The 20,195-nt window shown below is 38.9% G+C and overlaps 1 protein-coding gene across 2 annotated transcripts in view; it reads left to right on the forward strand.

The window, feature by feature from the left end:
- Positions 1-20,195, forward strand: part of TAFA2 (TAFA chemokine like family member 2) — a 413,277-nt gene that overhangs the window by 275,418 nt on the left and 117,664 nt on the right. The window contains exons 1-2 of one of the 2 annotated variants that reach the window (XM_016224439.2): positions 7,806-7,896; positions 9,272-9,378. In XM_016224439.2, coding sequence (XP_016079925.1) covers positions 9,273-9,378 — 106 coding nt within the window. In that variant the 5' untranslated portion in view covers positions 7,806-7,896; position 9,272. Of the gene's footprint in view, positions 1-7,805; positions 7,897-9,271; positions 9,379-20,195 lie in introns of those variants that run through there. The other variant, XM_016224437.2, reaches the window with a different exon arrangement.

Consider the following 20,195-nt stretch of genomic DNA (forward strand, 5'->3'; position numbering starts at 1 on the left):
TTGACAATATGATGTGTACTTCGAAATGTAAGAGTGTAGATGTCATACTAAATGTTCTTAACACACACAGACACACACACGCAGCACAGGGTCACACGGAAACATCTGGAGGTATTGACGTGTGTGCGCCTTGATTATCGCGATGGTATCATGGGATGCCTTTGCATCCTAAGGCATCAACTCGTATATATTAAATATGCGCAGTATTTCTGTATATCAGTTATATCTCAATGAACCTGTAAAAAAAGATAGATTCCAAATTGAAATGGACATTCTGTATTTTATCTGAAAACCCTGTCTGAGGTTGCCCCTTGTGCTGTAGCAATTCCATTAGGTCTGATCTCAATAGGCGGGTATCTGGTAGACAGTGGACACTTAACTCTGAAAATTTCAACTCACTTTTCACCAGGCCACGCAGGCAGTGTGTATAAATGGTAAAGGGTACATCGTTTTCAGAAGGATCATTTTATAGTCCACAGGGCACAGTAATGAGCTACAGTAGTATTTCCTTTATCCAGGAGCTTGGCAATGAGGTGATTTTCTTTGGATAATTTTCTTGATAATCGAAAGCTAGAACTTCATTTTAGCCTTTTTAAGTACATACTTGTAAAAATGGACCACATACTTTTGGGACCCATTGCAGAGTATGCAAAGCATCGTTTAACTGCTGTTGTGATGAGAACTGAGCCAATGGGCACCAGATTTGGATTCAAGACTCTCTTCTGCCACTTATTACTTATCTTCAAATGATTCTCTCAGATTCTATATGTAATCTGGGAATATTAATACATGCAGAGCTTAATTCTTATGAGGATTATTAAGAGTTATTATGAGGACTGAATGATATATTGAATGAGCGAGTACATTTTAAGCCAGTACATTTGAAACCATAAAAACATGCATAGTAATATTAATGACTTCGGTTAGCATGCTGTGTTCTACGTATCTGTAGAGGCATTTGAGGAATATTTGTTCTTATACTTAATAATCCCAGAATGCTGTACATTTATAGATTTGATGTCTATTTTCTGATATCCAAGTATCAATATTTATCTTGCAGAGCCATCAGAAGACTGTTAATCAGCCCTATTACATTTTTAGCTTGTGGGATCATAGTCTTACCTTCCAATTCTATAGACTTAGAATAAATTCCTAAAAGTAGGTTTATTTATCACCTATGATTAAAACGCATGAGCTCTTTTATTTGTTGCTCAAAGACTTTTTATTCCCCACTCATTCCTAGCCAGGAGGCTGTGTTCCAGATGTTGTTAATAATATATAACAATAGCTACAGTTAGAGTGTCTATTCTGGCTCTGGGTTAAATGCTTTATATACATTGTATTTATTCCTTACAGCAGTCCTACCAATGTGTAATAGTATTAATGCATCCCATATGTGGGCACAAAGGCTCAAGTTGTTAAGCAGAGTTGACAAATTCATTTAACTATTACATGTTGAAGTCAGGATCACACTCAGGCAGGTATTTCTGATTTACAAGCTCATGGTCTAAGAGTAGGACCTTTGAAGAAATAGTAACACCTCTCATTTATCATATGTCTTTTATTAAGTCCAAACTGTCATGATTTCTTGTTTATTATAATGACATTCCTCTTTGAGAAAATAGATGACATTCCCATTTTATATATAGAAAAAGAAGGTAAGTGATTCAGCTGTAATTGACAGATGCACAGCGTTGTGGTTTAGTCTAACCCTAATCATTTCATGGGTCTTTCCAGTGCTCTCATAATCTCAAATGATTGTTTTATTTTGCTTATAACATTTTCATGTTTTGGGTATTAGAGCTTAGAGTTTTGGAATATTGTATGCTTCTGGAGAAATCATTTAAATGACAATACATTTCTATTTCCTACTATTATAGTCTGTAGGTGGCAAAGGCATTTGTACAAAATCAACACTTTGTCTGTACATTGTTAAGCATAAAGCAAACACACTCCTGGGTTTTTGTACCCACTCAAATTGCAGTATTGTGGGGAAATAAATGGAAATACAAAATTTGGGTGAAGAAAGAAGGCAATTGTGGTTTTTAAATGAGGCCTGAATTTGCTGCTAGGCAATCTTTAGAAACCAATGGAGATTTCTTGGCTAAATCTCCAGGGTTGACTTTTTAACAGAATGGAATCCAAAAAGTAAATTTATCATGAAACACTGATGTATCAAAAAAGATGAGAATTTTAAAATGGATGTTTCAATTCAGAAAAAGTTGAGAAACTTGCTTAGGTTTCAGTCTTTGTTCTAAACTTACCTAAGAAAATATGAGCTAATTGGGTTAATCATATGACTGGAATATGAAAATCCAACTCTAAACCTTTGATGATAATTTACTAGATGGGAAGTCCAGATTCTAATTGTTCAACAGGGAGATTCTAATTGAAGTAATGTATGTGGCGAGTGTGGTGTGAAATACCATAATGTGATGATATTGGATATATGATGTAAAATAAAAACAAAATGAATAGCAATAATAAAAAATGATTAGAATTGACCACTCAGATTCTGGATTATATAACACATGATGTAGGATTATTGGTAGGGTTACATGATTATCTCTTAAATTTATTACTATATGTTTTTATATATACAAAATACATACATACATACATACAGGCATCCCTTATATTTTAATACACATCTATATCTACTTAACCTCTATCTATCCATCTATATATATCTATCATCTATCTTTCATCTATCACCTATCCTATCTATATCTATCTAATATCAATACTGCTATTTATCTACTTCAAAGATAATTGCTATTTCAGTAAATAACTTGGATATTCTAGATGCATTCATAATCTTTATAATAAAATTATAGTCAAGTTGGAGGTTATTATTGGATAAAATCAGCAATGTAGTAAAACTTGTGGCTCTAGATGTCCTATTTTGTAGGAAGATTCTAATAACCTATCAACAAACAAAGAATGATTTAGTTTTGGAAGATACATTTTCTTCTCTATAAAATGTGGAAATTAAAAGTAATAATAACAGCCCTGGCTGGTGTGGCTCAGTTGGTTGGGCACCATCCTGTGCACTGAAAGGTTGCCAGTTTGATTCCTGGTCAGGGCACATGCCCCGTTGCAGGCTTGATCCCTCGTAGGAGGCAGGCAGGAGGCAGCTGATTGATGTTTTGCTCTCACATCTATGTTTCTGTCTCTCTCTCTCCCTCACTCTCCCTTCCTCTCTCTCTCTAAAAATCAATAAAAATGCTTTAAAAAGTAATAATAGCAATAATAATTTATTGTAATTATAACATTGTAATAATAACTTATACTTTTACTAAAACTTTTCTTTATAGTCCAGCCTCCCTTTGGTATCTTTAACTTCTCTCTCCCTTCTGGCTCATTCCCATCACCTTGTTAAAAATCTCTCTAGATGCCACTCTACCTTTATTTCCCTTCTCTGTGTGTTTCTTGAAAGATCAATCTAGACTCTGTTTCCATTTTTTCCATCTCCCACTCACTCCTCTTCTAACTTCATATTGTGTCACTCCACCACACAATATGTGGACTCTTTTTGCTGCTGGCATTCTTAGCTGATGAATATAATAGAAATTTAATTCTTTAAATTAAAAGAAGTAATGAAACTTCTCCATCAAAAAGGATTCATCTATTCTGTTATGATTGTATATTCAATACATGCATTTCTTCGTGGAGCATGTAGATATTGAACATTGTAGATACTGTTCTACTGCTGGAGTGGTGATAGAAAATGCTCTCACAGAAATTACATTTTAGTGGGAGAAAAAAGAAAATAAATGCTTAAATGTGTAATATACAAATGAGATAATTTCATACTGTAGTAAATAAAGTACACCAGAATATTGGGAGAAAGAGAGACTGGAAGGTGGGTGCCTTTGGCCTCTGGAAGACAACAGAGGCCCTGCCAGCAGGGAACCGAGGAAACAGGGATGTGAAGTGAGGTCAGAGAGGTGGGAGGCTGAGCCCACCTCTCTTACTGTAAATTCCAGTAAGAAATTTACATTTTACTCTCATTTCAGTGGGTAGGTAGATTTTGGGATTTTAAGAAAGATGTGAGGTGGAGTAATATACTCTTATTTATACTTTATAAAGATCATTCTGGTCCCTGTGTAGGCAAGAACAAACCTTGTCAGTTGGAGTATTTTACCTCAAGGGTTGATTCCCGTACTAGCTTTGTCTGTTGAAATCCATGCCATTGTAATTGATTAACACCAGGTTGGTTTGAAGATTAGATCGATGCAGAGAAGTGTCCTAAAGAGGCTTTTGTATACATTGCCTTATATGACCTTTATTTCCACAGAAGTGCCTTAAGCTCAAGGGGACGCCAGGTGGTTGAATTCTACCCCAGCTTTTATCTCCTTTTTATATAAGGTTCTCCCCCTTTTCCTTTCCATTTTCTCTTCATTAGACCAGTTAAGCTTACTTTCTGTTTTTACGGGGAAATGATTTTTCTAGTAGCATAATAGTCTTTTGATTCTTGCTTATTTACAATTAAATGCATTGGTCGGGAGGGGAAGGGTTTCAAAATGATCCAAAAGTCTTCGTCTCAGTGAGTATGACTGAAATGAGACACTTGAGAAGAGTGGGAGGAAGTCTGGAGATGGAATTGCCAGCCCTCTCCTTTGACAGCTTTTCCCTTCAGCATCCCTCCCTGCCAAGGTGACCTTTCCCAGTTACCCTGTTTCCCTCCTGCTCCTTGCAGGTGGCGGCTGCTTGGGGAGCCATTTCAAGGTTTCCTTCTCTGTGTGCACTTATCCTTCAGTTTCCTGTTTCTTTTCCCCCTCAGCTTTTGCTGTTAAAAAATTCACTTAAGCCTAGCTGGTGTGGCTCGGGGGATTGAGCGCCCTCCCGTGCACCAAGGGGCCGCCCGATGGATTTCCCGCCAGGGCCCAGGCCCAGGCCCAGGCCCAGGCTGCAGGCTCCATCCCCAGTCGGGGGCACGCAGGAGGCAGCTGATCGATATTTCTCTCTCATCGCTGTTTCTGTCTCTCCCCTCTACCTTCCTCTCTCTCTCAAATCAATAAAAACATGTTAAAAATAAATAAATAAAAATTAAAAACCACTTACCGATTTAAAAGAATTCACTTAAATATTGCTGTTTTTATAGAGGAATGTGACAATTCTGGAAGTGTGTTGGGCCGTTGACGGTACTGGAAAATTTTAAACTGAGACCTGGTGGGTAGCACGTGGAGTGGGAGTTGAATGGGAAGGGAATGCCCCCTCCCGTGGTCCCCTACGAGGTCAGGAAGAAACGTGCCAGTCAGCACTTTTCCCTTTGGGTTTTCTTCTTTGAAATTGTCCCTTTGTCAAAAATCCTCCATCACTCCATTACACTTCAGTTTGCTCAAGCTTGATTGTTACTCAAAAGTCAGAATAAAACTAATGACAGCTTGGATTGCTCCCTTCTCATTTTCGTTTGCCTTGCTCGTCTCCCCTCCCCCACCCTTTTCTTGCATTCGTCTCCTGTTTGTCCTAAAAGAATGGCACCCACTTCCTCCTCCTCACATTGACAACTACTCAATATATTTGGCTCTACGGCTCCACTGACATTCAACAAATACTCATTTACCAGTTATTAAGCTCAGCCTTGGGCCTGGCACTAGGTATTCACAAATGTATTGGACACAGTCCCTGTCTTTAGGAATCTTATATTAGAGTGGGGGATGGAGATAAGTGAATGGAAAATTACAATACAGTGTGGCAAGTGGCTGTTGTGCATAAAGAAGGGTGCTCAGCGTGGTCTTGAACGAATCCTGTGGGAGGAAGTCTAACCTGCACCCTGACCATTGAGTGGATGGGGGACGGGGTGGGCGGCTGATATGTTTCAGGTGACACGGAGGTGGCGTATGCTGGAAGGCACTGAGGAGATTTAGTAGAGTTAAAACAGAGTGATGGGGAGGAATGGCACAAAATCAGATTAGAGACATAACGAGTAAAAACTATTTTTTTAACCCTGATACGGGTTTTTATACCTTGTTGAGGGTAATGGCCTTTCCCCCCCCTCCGAATGTAGAGGGGAATCATGTGAAGGTTTTAATCTTATGACGGGTGTCTTGTGATCACAGTTCCATACTTGGCTACAGCATGGAGAATGGTTTGCATTCAGTCAACAGTATTTACCAGGCACTTACAAAGTACCAGATATAGTCGTGAACAAGGCAGACCCTGACGCTGCCCCTCATGGGCGGCAATATTGGCAGCAGGAAGTCCAGTTAGGAGGCTGTCTGTAGCCCATGGGAATTTTGGTGGCCTGAACTGCAGGATTGCCATAGGGATGGGAATCAGTGTATTCACTTAGGAGATTCTGAGGAAGTAGTATGAAGAGAAGGTGGTGACTGACTGGTCAGGGATGGGGTTGGTGTGAGAAGGAGAAGGCTGGGGTCTTCAGAGACTTCCAAGGGTTCACCTTCCTTCTGCTTCCTTTTTCAGTTTCACAGCCTGATGACGTAGTGGGTGTTTCCATTTCCATCTGTCTAGTTATCCGTTTGACCAGCTGTCAGTTTTGTCATCCCATTTGGTGGGTGTACAGTGGGATGGAAAATACAACGGGTCACTGACCTTGGAGCAGAGACCATTTGCTACGGGAAAGCTATTATCAGGAATTATGCTAAGCAGCTCTCCTTGTCAGATGAGTTTTGCTAAACGGCTCTTTCTTTTCGATGCTATGCAGTACAGTCAAGTTGCAGGGATTGGATGTAGAAGGGGAGGCAAGATGTTTGAAAAAAAGTGAGAGAAAGTAGTCTCATAACAAAGTTAGTAGTAAGAAAGCTGAGGGGAAACAAAGGCAGCAGAATGGAAGATTTAAAATAGTCATTTGTCCTCTGAGGAGGGAACACTAAACCAGATTATTTCTCTAAGAGGCTTCCTGAGGACACTAGTAACCTGTGTTACTCTGTGGAGAGAGGTTTCTGGAAAATGCCACCCACTCAGCTATGCCTCCCGTTAAAAAAATTCTGGTTGAATTCGTTGAACACAGAATTTTTTAAAAAAATGTTTTTTATTGATTTTTAGAGAGAGGGAGAGGAAGGGAGAGGGGGAGACACAGAGAGAAACGTCAATATGAGGATGAACCCCATGTTTAGCTGCCTCCTGCACACCCCAGACTGGGACTTGAGCTGGCAACCTGGGCCTGAGCCCTGACCGGGAATCGAACCGGCAACCTTTGGTGCACAGGGCCACGTCCAACCAACTGAGCACACTGGCCAGGGCTGTTGAGCCCAGAATTTTACAAATACATTTGCCCCTATGTTTTCTACTAACGCTGCATTAGCATTCCGTGGAACTGGCGTCTCACAAGATACCTAGGAGAATGCTGGTCTAAGTCATGATCGTAGTGAGGGCTAGCATGTATGGAGCATTCGTTACCCGTTACCGTCTGTGCATAGTGTTAAACTCCTCACATGGATTATCGTGTGGTCTTCATACCCGCAACACTGTGAGGTAATTATTATCCTCATTTTAGGGACAGCAAAAATACTCTAAGTTATAAGTAATTTGTCCAAAGTCATACAGTCACTAGGCAGGGAGGCAGATTTAAAACCAAACAGTCTAAAAGGTCAGGGACATATTCCTTTGTACATTATCTTGACATGTCACAAGAGCAAGGTCCACAGAGGACTTCTAGCTGTTGATGCCGCTGAAACTCCCTTCATTCGCCACGTAAATGGGACTGTCCGCTCATGCACTCAAGGACCAAACATGACATCTAAGTGGCTGAACATTCTCTTCTCAGTCATTGATCCCTTGTACATGCCAACCAGTGGGTCAGACATTTCACATGCATTATTGCATATTACAGAAGAAGAAACCGAAGCGGGAGATCCAGACACCCACACAGGGTCACACATGTAGAAGCCGGTAGAGCCTGGACTCCAATCCAGCCAGTCGGATTCAAGAGTGAGTCCATGTTCTTAACCATACAACGTTGCTTTCTCAGCATCCGAATGAGTGTGTAGTGCTTCCCCAGGCTAAGGAATGTTAACATATATCTATATTAAATATGCATCACATATTCATTTATTTTTTCATACATTTATCAATATGAAAGACTCCTTTTCAAAATTGTGTGGCCATCATTGCTACCACTGAGTCCTATTTTTGGAGCTGGAATAATTGGAAACAAAGGTGTGAGGAAAAAGCTAACTTGGAGAATTCAGGAGGAATCAGGCTGGTCAGGAAGTGACCTCATGACCTTGCTTGTGGTAGAACCAAGGCAAGAAGTGTAGGTCAAGCAAGAATGAATCTGGGAAGGCACTGAGTAACGGACAAATATTTTATCTCCCTCAAAAATAAATGCAGAATGATTGTATTTTATATCAGTTTTGCTTACCTCTTAGCAATGTAGTAATGTAAGGATTTTAATACTTGACAATTCTGGGTTTGAATTTTATTTTATTATTAAACTGTACCTCAGGCAGATTTTCAAATTTCATCATCTATGAAATGGGGATGGATATACCAACATCCCAAATTTGTCCTGAAGGGCAATTGAAATAATGTTCTATAAGGTGCTAGAGAAAGTAGGTACTGAACTTTTATTGTAAGTAGCTATTATTTTATTATGACATTTCTTTGCTTTCCTGAGTTTTGTGGGCTCAACTTGAAAATGTTAAGTTGGTATTTTTTCTATCTGCTTTTCCACTTTTCTCCTACTTTCTGATAAGTACAGCACAGTGGAGACCAACAATATTCTAACATCTGGATATCTCTAGCAGTAGTGATGTACAATAAGAAAGCTGTTGTACCAGGCAACTTTTTATTTTTTAAAACACATTAGGAATAATAGATTTGAAGTGATTTTATTCTGTGCAGGAATTCATCTAGTTCATTTTATCTAAACTGCTTACCCTGACCGTTTGACTTGGCATTGAAGACGGAATCTTTAGGGAAAAAAAGTAAAATAAGTCACTATTTAAAGATTATTCAAACAGCTGTGCCTTGGATTTTGTGAATACAGTACATTTATATTTATATGTATGGAGAGGAAAATGGTACTATTTCCCAATTGATTGAGGCTATTGTTAAGTGAATGAAGACTGACTGAGGCAGAACCTCTCATCTCTTGCATCATATGAAGATGCTTTGTTTGGAAAACTTTTATTTTTTCTCTTCATAGTTTATATACAGCGGACAGCGTTTTAAATATAAGAAATGCAATTTTCAGGAGTTAAATATGTTGATGTGTCATGAAAAGCTTTAAATGTAGCAGAATTATAATGAAAATGCAATGTTTCATATACTTAGGATTTTTATTATTATTTTTTATTCACAGGATGAGTAAGAGATACTTACAGAAAGCAACAAAAGGAAAACTGCTGATAATAATATTTATCGTAACCTTGTGGGGGAAAGTTGTATCCAGTGCAAACCACCATAAAGGTAAGCTCTTTTCTTTCGACTATTGTGTTCCGTCTTCACTAGGGGATTAATTTTACTAGATATGGGTCCCCCGCCCCCGTAATTATTTTTAGTAAAAATGTGGAGATAGTTATCCTAACTATGGCTTTGATAGGGGAAGCCTGACTATTTGAATGTTTCCAGGATAACTGCCCTTTCTGCAAATAGTGTTCAAAAGAATATGGAATGGTGACTCCGACTTTCCCGTCATTGACATTTTAAAGAGAGTGATGTTAGGATGTCGAGTTGACACGTGATAGAGATGAGTTTCAGACGGCAGTCATCCTCGTAAAGAAAGCATCTTCAATAATATGTTTTCTAACCATAGGTATATATGGAAATTGTGCTTCAGTGGCTTTTGTAAATCATACTTCTTCGTGCCAGGGTTCCTTTGTAACCACCATTTGGACTCTGCATCTAGTCTGTTAGTTAGCAGGCTTAATTCTGCCATAGAACAGGGTGAGAGTATTTGTTTTATACATATTTTAAGCTTGACAGCTCAAAATTATGTCCAGTCTGTTCTCTTTTCTGCGCATGAGACTCAGTATAATGAGCAGCTACCTCTTTCCAAATGAATTAAAATGGGGCTATTTCTGAACTGTCCCTACCATAATCAGGTATTTATAACCCGAGAAGCCAATTTAGATTTTTCTGTGAAATATGATTTTACAGTTCAATTCTCAGTCCCCTGTAAATTCTAGAGGCTAGCAACGTACTTTTCTATTTTGTGTTGGGGTGAAAGGGGAGTTCAGACCTCCTTGAAATCTGTAACCCTTAAATTAGTCACACATGTGCATTTAATTAGCATTACATGGAACATTAGCAGCAGGGAGAGGAAAGATGTGGCGTCAAGGAGTGACGCCCATCATGTAAAATCTTTCCCCCCAGTGTTCAAACCGAAGAGTCATCTTTCAAAATATGGACTTTATCAAGAGGTCCTTCATATTTCCTAATCCTGTTTTTGTTCCACTGTGTGTTTATTATATATATTTTAGAGTTTTCTTCTTTTCTTTAATACTGCACACTGATCCACATGTCAGGCTTTAAATTCTCTATAGTAATTGGTATTAATAAAAGATGTTGAGCAGGGTGTTATTCCCTGTGCCTCCAAACTGGCAACAGTGAACCAAACTTAGGGGCAAAATAGTGTTAAATACTTATCTTTTAAAGAGAGTTGAAAACCACTGGGGCCAGGCCCCCTGCCTTGGTCTTACCAAGAGAAGGCATGGCATTGGTACTGTCAGGAGGGATGGCCACTTTAGTGCCCCTTCCCAGATTATAAAGAATAGTTGAGAGAAGATGGGGAGATGCACAGGAACTGGGGGTGTCAGCCTGGTGAAGCAAGGGTTTGTGAGAAAGCTGCTTTTCATCTCCAAAGCTTAGATGAGGCCTCTAAGAGAATCACGCATAGAGACTGCCCCACGGTGACTATTACATACAACTTTTAAAGCTGCTTTTGAGAATAGTTAAGTTGTCTTATGGCCTATGCTAACTCTAAGAACTTTTTTACTTTATGACAAGAAAATACATCTTGAACATAAGAGCTTACCCATCTCAAAACACCTATGTAAAGTGCCAGACCCATACATGGTAGAAGGGGGAATTGTGTGCTGTTTTGGTGTTTCATTCCCACCCTGCCACTGATATTTTGGATGAAGGTTTTAGGAAAGATTTCTCTATACCTCCCCCTTTTTCTCCTTCCCCTCTTCTTTTCTTTCTTTCCTTCATATTTTCCATACAAAATGTCCCTTTTGTTTAAACTATTTTACACTTCAAATACTAAGTGTAATGTATATGTGCACCAGTGTGCTCACCACCCAATTGAGAAATGTAACATTTCTAATACTCTTGTAACTGACTATATCTGCCACTCTGATTTCATTCCTTTGCCTCCTTACCCAAGATAACCACTATTCCAAATTTTGTGATTATAATTCCTTTGCTTTTGTTTATAATTTCACCGTGTACATATATATTTCCAAAGGCATATTGCTTAATTTTGGTTGTGACTGAATTTACGTAATAGTATTATACTGTATTTTTTCTGTAATTTTCTATTTTGTCCAACAATATATTTGTGGCATTTATTATAGTTGATGGCATGTAGTTGTAGTTTATTTATTTATTTACTTATTTTTACTGTTGCTTCATATTTTATGGTATGAAGCCATCACAATTTGCATATTTAATCACTGGTATGCAAACATTTGGTGTTATATTTTCTTGCCATTATGACCTATGTTTCTATGAACAATCTTGTCCTTCTTCTTGGTGCACGTGTGTGAGGGTCTTTCAGGAGCATGTTCTGAGGAGCACAGTGGCTGGATCACGGCGTGTGCAGACCTTCAGTCTCACCAGATTAGGCCACGTGGGTTTCCAAGTGGTAGTATAGTACTTACAATGTTGTCCAAAGTGTTTTCTTGCTATCTTTGTCATCTGCTGTGTCTGTAGTTACCTCTCTTTCTTCTGTCTGAACAGTGCTCATTTGTGTCATGCCTCTTTTTTTCCTGATTAATCTCCCCAGAGTTGGTTAATTTTATTAGTTTTCTAAGGACCAACTTTTGCACTTACTGATCCTCTCACTTGAATCTTCTTGTAATTTCATTACTTTCTGCTCTTACCATTATGATACCATTAACTTTATTTTATTTCTATAACAAGCACTTCAGTTATACCTAGGGATATACGCCAGGCACTTCTGTGGAAATGAAACTTCTCTGGATTTTTCAGAGCTTCGTGGAATGGCCTCCTGAGACTTTACACAGGCTGTGTGGATTAGATCTATAGTCATTTGTGTAATTAATTGTTTTGACTCAAAAGGATAATAAAACTCATATCTTTCCCTTGGGGCTAACTGGCTGCAGCTTGGATTAGGTCCCTAGGTCAAGTTCTCAAGGTGCCAGAAAGGTTGGGGCACTGACTACCCACGTATGAAGCCCGGACCTTGGAGACACTTGCGGTTCATGTGGCCCTTGGAAAGATGTATTTACATTCCAAAAGGTTAAGTGAGAACCTACCCTTTGGCAGGAGAATGACTATATCTCTCCTTCATATAAGTAGGAAAATCCACTGTTCTCTGTCACTGTCCTGTAGTGTCCAGCTACTTGTGTAGGACATGTGACCGAGCTTTCATCATAGGTGAGGCTAAGGGCAAGGGAGGCCATTCACTTATTTCTTTATTGTGAAATAATTAATAAGAAGTTTGTCTCTGATCCAGACCATCTTGTGTGAGCATTTGAGATAAAAGTAATAAAGAGAAACAATAAAGCCCAACAGCTTTATTCTAAGTTTTACAGATATCAATTCACCTAATCCTCATTACAACCTGTAAGGTAGTTTCTATTATTAACCTTTATCGGACGAAAGGGAACTTTAGTTCCTGGCAAAATGTAATTTAAATTGTAAATGTAATTTTTATGTTTTTTAACATCAGTAACATATATTAAAAGATAACTTTAATAATAAACAATACATTTTCTTTATAAATGTTTTTACTTTTCATAAATAACTCAAAAAATAGATACGATAGAGGCAAAAAAGTAAATGCCTGCAGAGCTGAATTTAAATGCCCAAAAAAGCTCCAGCTGGGAGACCCCACTACTGGAATTTAAATGCCGTCTTTTAAAGGTTAATCCTGTGTCACAGATCACAAATGTTGGCAAAGAAAGATTAAATAATTTTTCCCATGTTGCCTAACTATTGGAGGCAAGATTCAAATCTAGGCAATGGTGCTCCATAAAACATGATATATATCTAGTTGTGAATTTTTATTTATTTATGCTATTTCAGATTTAGTTGAATTCCTAAATCTACAGTTTGTTGTCTTTCATGAACTTTGAAAAAAATTCAGGCATTGTTGGATGGGAGAGGCATTCGTCTTCCCCCGGTTGCTAGTGGGAGTGGAATTCGGGGGACCCCCACAGGAGGATGAGGTATAGTAGAAAGCTTTCTTTCCCTGGAATTATACCCCAGGATTTCCAAAGTCCCATTTCCCTTAGTCCAGTCATAGAAGAAGTGTAGGTGGGGCTTTAGCAGAGGTAAAAGCAGAGCCAGTGTCCAGAGTTTCTTTTCTATGTTGGAGCCAGGTCCAGTCCAGCATCAGGTTAGCCTAGCTTGTGTTTCCCTGCTGCATCCCATCAGTTCATTGCCTGTCAGGTCCACATGGCCATGGGCCATGTGGGCAAATACAAGGAAGCAAGAGCAAAAGAGCCCCACAAGCCAATAGTCAAGCACAACAAGAGCAACCAGAGAGAGCTAATTCCTTTGTTTAGGGAGTTATATTTCCAAATCTTGTGTGCTTGTAGTGGCCATGCCCATTCTGGCCAGTGATCTCTGTTCCCAGGTGTGATTGACAATAAGTACCTTCCCTACTCCCCCAAACTTTCGGGGCATGCATCTTTCTTCCCGATGTGGTTCCCTGGGGAGTGCAAAATTGCAGATTCCTGGTGAAGCAGCCCAAATGACATCCCTGTAATGTCTGGCTTCCTCCTTTGCTCCTTTTCTATTATTAATAACTAGCTAATTACAGTGGTATTAATTCTCCCCTTAGAAACAACGAACCTCTTTGTAGTCTTACAAAGGATACATAGACGGTCTCCATTTTCTTGTAGTTGCTTTGCCCTGGAAAGGGGCATAGATCTGTCTATCCCAAGGCTCAGAGGTTCTCCTCTATTTGACAGAGGAAGGAGGAGCAGAAAAGGGAAGGGGAGTCTTCATGCAGGGAAGAGGGGTTTTGCAAAGTCCAGGTTATTCTGGTGTCCCTGGGAGGTGACGCAGGTGATGTCCAGAGGACGATGCATTGGCAGGTCCATCTCCTATCCTGTAACGTTATCTCTTGAAATATTGCTTCTATACCATTGTCTTTACTAAACTAGGACTCTGGTTAAGTGTATGTCAGCTTTCTCTCTCAGTTCTCCATGTATTTCAACCTTTATATTTTCCACCTTCACGTCTCTCCGTGCTTTTCTCTGGGATATTTATTCAAATCTTCTTTCTACCACACTAATTCTGTGTCTCTTGGGATTAATCTGCTTTTTAATCCACATGAATTTCAATTTTATCCATTATATGCTACTAAAACTTCTTATTTTTGTAAATTGGGTTGGCTTTTGATATATTTTTGTTCTCACTCATGTTTTCATTTCCCCTTTTTATACATTATATAGATATCAAGTTATATACGTTACATATATGTAATAATATGATAGATATTATATAAAATATATATAATTTGATATAATGATTTTATTTTATAAAACTTTTGCGTTTTCCTCCTGGTGAATCTCACTCATGATACTTTATTAATTTTAGGGTTTGTGGTTTTTAAAAATGTTGTCAGTTAATTTTCATTGTAATCATATTGGTGAGAATTTTAAAGGCCTCTGCTTAGGATGCAGTCTTCCAGAGATGATTTGCATAAGCCATGTGCCTTATGGGAGATTCACTAGAAGCAGAGCCAAGTCAGGAATTCTTGTTTATGTTATTTATTGAGAGACTGCTCTCAGGAGAAGGAGATGGTGGGCAGGGGGATAGAGCAGGAGATAAAAACTAAGCACAAATAGAATCTCAGCTGGAGAACAGCCTGGTCAGGTCCTGGAAAGCTCTGAAACATGAATTGCTCCACAGAATTGGTCCATCCTTGAGGTGAAAAGGACAGCCTCTTTTACCCTTGTGTCCATTTGTCATTAGCAATGGATCTATTGCTAATAGGATCCATTATATTGGAGGAGCCTTCTTGGGCAAGTGGCTGCTTTTTAGCAGAGGGTGAGTCTCCAAACAAGGGAGGGGCTATGAATTGTAATCTAACATTCACACTAAGTGGAGAAGTGGTGAACAGCTGATAGAACTGCCCTATATTTCACTGCAGTCTCCTCCTTGTGCCCCTCAGATCTTGCTTCTCACTTAAGTTCACTCCATCCAGCCGAAGCTCATCAAAGATTCTGGTTGGTTACAATTTCCAAGAAAATGTACTTGAGGAAAAAAGGGGCCCCCATTAAGACCGTCATTACCAAGACCATTATTGATATTCATCATCTGCCCAATGCCTCTAGCCATTTTAGGTTGCCCTCTCCTTCAGCCAGCACTTCTGCTAATTGAGGAGGCTACCCTGATGTTTTTGTTTTGTTTTATTTTTAATCCACACCTGAGAGTATCTTTTCCATTGCTTTCAGAGAGAATGGAAGGGGGGGTGGAGAGAGAAACATCGATGTGAGAGACACATCAATTGGTTGCCTCCTACATGAGTCTTTACCAGGACCATGGATCAAGCCTGCAACCGAGGTACGTGCCCTTGGCCAGAATCGAACCTGGGACCCTACAGTCCCCAGGTCGATGCTCTAACCACTGAGCCAAACCAGCTAGGGCCTGGCCTGATGTTTTATCCACATCACATGCCTGAGAGTTCTGAGTCCTGGATTATTAAGCTCTTAAGCTGTGGTTTTTGTATTAACACATTTATAATTAGTCATGATGATGCCAAGAAGTACCCAGTGGATCATCTGAGAGCCGAACATATTCTTCTCCATCCCAGTACACAGCACCTACCCTCTTCTTCATGATCATTAGGGTCCTTTATCTCATCAATATCTAACTCCTTTTTTTTCTTGCTGTCTGTGGGGCTGATCAGAAGCAGCTGTAGCTTTATGTCTAGCAGAACTTTTACTCTTTCCCCAGGGAAAAGCATCCCCTTTCTGGAATGAAGTACTCCTACACTCTGGTAGTTTTCACGGGGATATTTTAGACTGGATAATTCTGATGGAATGTTTGTTTTAGTCAGTAATTTTTGAGTACCTACAATAAGGGCTGAGAATATAGCAGAACATAAAGGAGGAAAAATCTTTGTCTTTATGGAGTTTTTGTCCTAGAGTGGGAAGATAGATAGTAAAAAATAAAAATAAAAATTTTACAGTATAAATGCTGTGGGGGAAAAAATAAAGAAATAAAGAGGTAAAAGAAGTGTTTAAGAGGGATTGTAATTTTAAATAAAGTTTTTGGTAAGACCTAAAGTTTTCAATAGAGCCAGCCATAAATATATTTGGGGGAAAGATGTTCCAGGCAGAGAAGCCATAAGTATGAATGCTTTCAAGCAAGACCATGCTTGCAGACAATGAGAAATGGCAAGAAAGGTGATGTGACTAGAACAGAGCATGTAAGAAAGAGAGGTAGGACATTAGGTCATGAGAGAACAGGTAAATGTAGGACATGAAAGAACGGCATAGATAACTGTTCAAAACACCAGTGCAATGCCATTGTGCTCTCAAGAACAACTGAATGCAGGATTGCGTTAATCTAATTTTTAAACATGATGTAGAAACACTTGTAGAAATCCAGAGCATATGGATTTGAAAAATGAGATATCTAAAAATCAGAAAATGTCACCTGCTTAATAAAATCTTCTGAGCTTTGGAAACTAAAAATCCCTCACACAGACAAATTGGTTTATTGCTCAAACCACCACAGAGATTCTGTCCTGAATTCTCACAATTGTTTTGAGCTGGGCATTTTGGGGGGATGGTGATTAACTCAGAGCAGTGTGACAGCCAGTCAGAAAGTATAAGCAGTGTTTCCCCCTTGGAAGCAATTATATTAGGTACAGCTTCAGATTCTGAGATCAGAGAGGAAACATTTCAGTGTAGGACTCCAAGTTCTCAACAGAAAAATATAGTCATTAATCTTAGAAGGCAGATATGTTTTCTTGCCTTTTCTTCCTTTACCCATCATATCCAAATCAAATAAAAAAATCATGAGCTGTCATTGGATATTTGGGTTGGAAAAGGATCTGTATTTAGTGTGAACGACATATAAACAGGTGAGAGTTATACACAAAGAGAAAACAAAACAAAACAAAAATGTTTATTTGATTAGCTGAGATTGAATACATGCTATCCTGATTGTCATACAAGGTAATTCCTAATCTGAGTTAAAATTTTTGATTAAATGGAATTTTTTTCAAAGAAATACAAAATTTTAAGTAAAGATGATTTTTAGTTCAAAGCTTATATGAGAGAGCAGCCATTTGTTTGTTGGTCCATTTGATAATTTACTCATTTATCCAACCAACTATCCAGTAAACAAAATATGTATTGTCTGTTAAGTGTTGGGCATTAGGTCCAGTTCTGAAGATATTAAAGTGACCAAAACCAACACAATCCATGCCCTGTGGAGCTTACAGTATAATTGGGAAGGAAAAACATTAATCTGATAATCAGACAAATAAATATTTACTTATAAATGGTATTAAAGTGCTATAAAGATAAAATTTCAGGCCCGGCTAGGCATGGCTCAGTGGCTGAGCATCGACCTAGGATCCAGGAGATTGAGGTTCCATTCCTGGTCAGGGCACATGCCTGGGTTGTGGGCTCAGCCCCCAGTTGGGGGCATGCAGGAGGCAGCTGATCAATGACGACTTTCTCATCATTGACATTTCTCTCTCTCTCTCCCCCTCTCTCCGAAATCAATTAAGATATATTAAAAAATGATAAAATTTTAGGATAAGTATATATAAACTGTAAAATGTATAGAGAGGGATCAGGGGACTCTCTTCTAGGGAAGGGATGGACATTTGAGCTGAGATCTGAATGGGGAGTGGAAGTTAAGTAGACAGAATGCTCTGGAGCTAAAAGAAGTCACTGTCTGGAGGGCAAAAAGCAAAGAGGACTGGGACAATCAGCCAAGAGAGGGGCCTAAGGTAGATCCTCTGGGGCCATATTCATAATGTTGGTTTTCTTACACTTAAAATTGCTTGATTCAGTTTAGCCAAGATATTACTGGGTTCTCTTGGGTTGTTTTGTAGCTGACTATGATGTGTATCAACGTTTAAGAACACTGATTTATAATTTATACTGTTTTAAGTACCTTGCTTATGAAAACAATCAAATTAATGGCCTAAGAGAAAGAAAAATGGCCATAACATAAACCGACTCAAATTTGGACTTTTAACAACACAATTTATGATACATTTTATGGAATTTTCAAAGTTCTCAAATGTTTATTGAGAACTTTGGTAAGAAAGACAAATGTCAGGAAGAGAAATCAAGTCGCCCATAATTTTTCCACATAAAAATTATTAGATGGCATTTGGACATCTAATTTATGAGCATATTAAACATATTGGAGATCTTGGTGTTCCTTCGCTTATTTAATTATTCATATATCTATTGAGATAGACTAGGCATGTGAGAGACTGTGTGACTCTGAGCTGGTGATTTTGCTTTAAATTATGCAGATCAAGTTTCTGTTTTCCTACGGTTCATCCTTCCATATCTTGATTTTTTTCTTCACTTTTTTATTTTAAGATATCTCATGCTTACAGGATAGTGCATGAAACCCATATGTGTACTCAAAAGAATAATTATAAGGCAAACAACTGTGCACCTATCAACCAGGACAAGAAATAGACTATTTCAGCACCCCAGAGCTCTCTATGCCTCTCTCTGATTACAACCCCCCCTCCCACAGAGGTACCCCTCTCCTGACTTGCTATGCCTAAACAATAGATATTTTGTCATTTTAAAAAAATTTGTAAAAATGGAATTCTACTGTGGGCATTCTTTTCAGTGTGATTTGCTTCTTACCATCAACATTTTCTCTTGAGATTCACCCATGTATTGACGAAGGATTGCATTGTATGAATATACTGTGATGTGTTTATATCTTTTGTTGTTGATGGATCTGGGTCTTTCCAGTTGTTCATTGTTACTGACAATATTTGAGTCTTTCCAGCCGTTGGTTATTATTGACAATGCTGCTGTGGACATTGTTGTACATGTATTTTCATTCGCATGTACAAAATTTTCCCAGGGTATATTTGTAAGAATGGAACTTTATGGGTCATATGATAAGTACACATTCAACTTTACTTTTTACCCCTCTTAGCAGTATAATTAGCAGTAAATGATGTGTACTTGCTTATACTATATCTATAAACTATCTATAAACACATATTTTAAGTGGGGCATGAAAAACATTATAATAATGTACCCTAAATTACTTAAGAAAATCTCTGTTGCTAGATTTTTTTGAGATTATTTTTGTTGTTAATACTAATATAAAAACATTTGGGCAATGATTTTTGTTTACATTTAATATTAATGATTAATTAAATTTATTACTACATTTTGTTTATATTCAATTTCTTTACATAGTCAACACAAATGAGAATTTTTGAGGTCGAAAAGATTGAAATGGTGAAGTTTGTATCGTTCCACATTCACTGGGGGAAAAGGAAATCATACGAGGGTAGTTTAAAATAGGGAATTGTCACATAAAAGTGTGACAGGGGCTGGAGCAGGAAACAGGGAATGGGGACGCCACTGCCCAGACGTCGGGGACTGCCTCCCCTCTCATTGCCCGGACCTGGAAGAGCAGCAGGAGAAGCAGCGTTACCCGCGGTTCCCGCCGCGCTTGCTGCTGTTTGCGGAGGCCCTGCTGCTGCTTTAAGGGGCACTGCTGCTGGCGCAGAGCAGGGAGCAGGCCCCAGGCCCTGACACTGCGGCAGCTTGGGAGGCTGTGGGCTCCCTGGTGATGCTGCTCAAGCCCGCAGGCATCCCCAGTAAGCTCTCTGCACTTCCGAAGCCGGAAAGAATAGATGACTTCTCTCCTTCAGTCTCTTTCCTGTGAGCACCTGCCTCCAAGGTGCAATTCAAAGCGCAAGACTTTTGGGGGTAAAACACTTTGGACCAATTGCATTTCTTTTCTCATCCCAAATCTCCCAGCTCGAACCAGTTCTCCACACAGTTGTTGAAGTGAGTTTCTAAAACTGAATATCTGATCATTTTACTTCTCTACTTAGAACCCTTAAG

Source organism: Miniopterus natalensis, chromosome 2 (assembly GCF_054644295.1).
Source record: "Miniopterus natalensis isolate mMinNat1 chromosome 2, mMinNat1.hap1, whole genome shotgun sequence".
NCBI lineage: Eukaryota > Metazoa > Chordata > Mammalia > Chiroptera > Miniopteridae > Miniopterus > Miniopterus natalensis.